The sequence below is a fragment of the Myotis davidii genome, unplaced genomic scaffold, assembly GCF_000327345.1.
Source record: "Myotis davidii unplaced genomic scaffold, ASM32734v1 scaffold663, whole genome shotgun sequence".
Lineage (NCBI taxonomy): Eukaryota > Metazoa > Chordata > Mammalia > Chiroptera > Vespertilionidae > Myotis > Myotis davidii.
The window spans coordinates 63,506-65,996 of NW_006295816.1; the positions used below are offsets into that span (position 1 = coordinate 63,506).

Genomic DNA, 2,491 nt, shown 5'->3' on the forward strand with positions numbered 1-2,491 from the left:
TGGCCCCTGGGAGCACGTCTCCTCCCAGCTCATTAAGGGAAATTGCATTTGGAGTCCATCTACCTGCCATCTGCCTACAGACTATGCAAGCGCCTGGCTGAGCCTGGGGGATCCAGGGAAGCACCAGAAAGATGGGCAGGGCCAGGGCCCATGGCACCACCCACCCCAGCCCTACAGCCTCACCACTACAGGCTGTGAGGCCTCCACCCTCCAGAGTTCAAACCCCCAGCAGTGCCCACCACAGGAGACAGCAGATTGCTCCTGTCACCCTTCACCCAAGACCCGCCACTGCCCAGCCCTGGCCCTGACACTGCCCACATGTACTCCAACCGCATGTGTGCCCTGTACCCACAACTGTGTGCTCAGCCCCATGTGTGCCCCACTCCCCACAGGTACCCTGACCCCACAGATATGGGGTACCTACCCCAGTTCACTCTGGTTATGAGAAAAGAGCCAGGGAATCGGGTACGAATCCCTCACAAAGACCCTCTGGCTTCCTGGGACAGGCTGCTGAAGGTGCTCATGGAGGAGGAGGAGGAGGAAGTGCCTGGCCCGTGGGAGGACCCAATCCCTGCTTACGGCCCAGGGAAAGGCTGATGGACGGTGGCCTGCGGGCGGTCTTTCCTTGCAGACAGCCAGGGACTCCTCAGGCCTGTCCTTGTTTGGTTCATCGGAAGACGACACGGTGCACAGATGCCCAGGGTCCTCCCTCCTAAGCACTAACTCCCATCCACACCCTCAGCCAAGCGTGGGGACAGCGGTCATATCCCTGTCAGCCCCGCAGATCAGGGACAGGTCTTGCTCAGACCCTCCCAGAGCAGGCCTGGTCCACCCAGACCCCAGAGCAAGGCCATGTCCCCTCAGTGTCCATTCAGTCCTCCAAGGCAGGGCCATGTCCCCGACACCCCCAGGAAAGGGCCATGCTCCCCTCACGCTCCCCAGGGAGCGCGGGGCCCACTGGGAAGGTGGGAGGCAGCTGGCTCTGCTCTGCTTAGCTGACGTGCTCCCACCAAACTTACATGGTTCGGCCCCCAGGTGTCGCTGCCGTGCTGTGGACAAATGATCCCTCGGGTCCTGTCCTGAAGGCCTGGTCCTAGCCCTGGTCATTGGAAGTGATTCTGGTGGGCGAGGTGACTGCGGGGCCGGTGGGTCCTGGCCAGGCGCAGTCATGGGCTCCACCCCCTACCCCACACTGGGGAGGGAGGACAGCACAGGACAGCGAAGTCCCCAGGGTAGTACAGACCTCGCCTTGTCTCTGGCCTTGATCCTGAGTCCCCTTCCGCCTGTGGGGGCCCAGGGCTGGAGGAGGAGAGACCCACAGGCTCCCGAAGGGGCCTTGAACCAGATGGGGACAGGCCGTCCCATTTTTCCCTGTGGGCCTTGGTTTCCCCAAGCGCCGACCACCCTGGCACCCCAAGTCCCAGCTCCGTGGTTCTGGGACTCTGCTCTCTTGGGATAAATCGGGAACTTCCAAGGTCTAGGGCAGCTAACGATGAGCCGCAGGATTTTTAAAACATGCAACACTCGTGTTTAGTCAGGGGCACACTGCGCTCTTCCCCCTTAGATCGGGGTGGGGAACGTCCAGCCCGCAGGCGAGCCATCACTTGGTCTGGCTCTGCCAGGGCATCGGGGTGAGTTAATTAAATGTTTGGCCAAATACAGCTAATTTTAAGTCGATGGTTTTGTACGGCCCGCGAATGAGGTTTTAAATACCCAAGGGGCCCTTGGTAGAAAAACGGTTCCCCACCGCTGCCTGAGATTGTCAAATAAAACAGTGACAGCAGCCCACACAACGACAGCCGTCCAGTGTGAATGAAGTAAAAGTATACCTGTTTTTTAGATCAGATCAGCAAAATCATATTTCTCAGTTGCCGCGGGACTTCAGTAATTAGTGTGTGTGCCAGGGGACGAAGAAGGTTGAGAACCACTGGTTTGGGCAATGGCTGTGAATGTCCAAGACAATTGATTCTAGGCGACGCTGAAGTGCTGGGGCTAAGTCCTTCTGAGACCAGGCTCCTCTCAGCCCAGCCCCAGCCCGGGCTCTGCCTGGCTCACTCCCTCTCTCCCATCCGCAGCCCAGCACGGCCCCGCCCAAGCCCAAGCCGCCGCCGCTGACCAAGGAGACCGTGGTGTTCTGGGACATGCGCCTGTGGCACGTGGTGGGCATCTTCTCCCTCTTCGTGTTGTCCATCAGTGAGTAGCCACTCCCTGCCCTCCCAGCACAGGGCGGTGGGGGCACCACCGGGGGCTCAGAGCAGCAATTCCGAGCAATGCAGGCAGGTCAGGCGCCCGTGGGAGGCCTACTGTGGTTCCTGGCACCTCCGCGGTCCACACAAAGTCCCTGTGGAGGGCGGACAGGCGGTGGTGACCTGAAGCATTCTGCCCAACCAACGCGGAAGCAGCCACATGGCAATTAGGGTGATTACGGGGCTCCGGGATCCAGGACGGGACGTGTCCTTTTTCCCTATCGGGCCTCCTGATGCTTTTCTTT

General features: G+C 60.2%; 1 protein-coding gene across 1 annotated transcript in view; it reads left to right on the forward strand.

Moving 5' to 3' along the window:
- Positions 1 to 2,491, forward strand: part of TMIE (transmembrane inner ear) — an 8,002-nt gene that overhangs the window by 2,230 nt on the left and 3,281 nt on the right. Inside the window, exons 2-3 of the mRNA XM_015568256.1 lie at positions 393 to 543; positions 2,013 to 2,193. Coding sequence (XP_015423742.1) covers positions 393 to 543; positions 2,013 to 2,193 — 332 coding nt within the window. The remainder of the gene's footprint in view (positions 1 to 392; positions 544 to 2,012; positions 2,194 to 2,491) is intronic.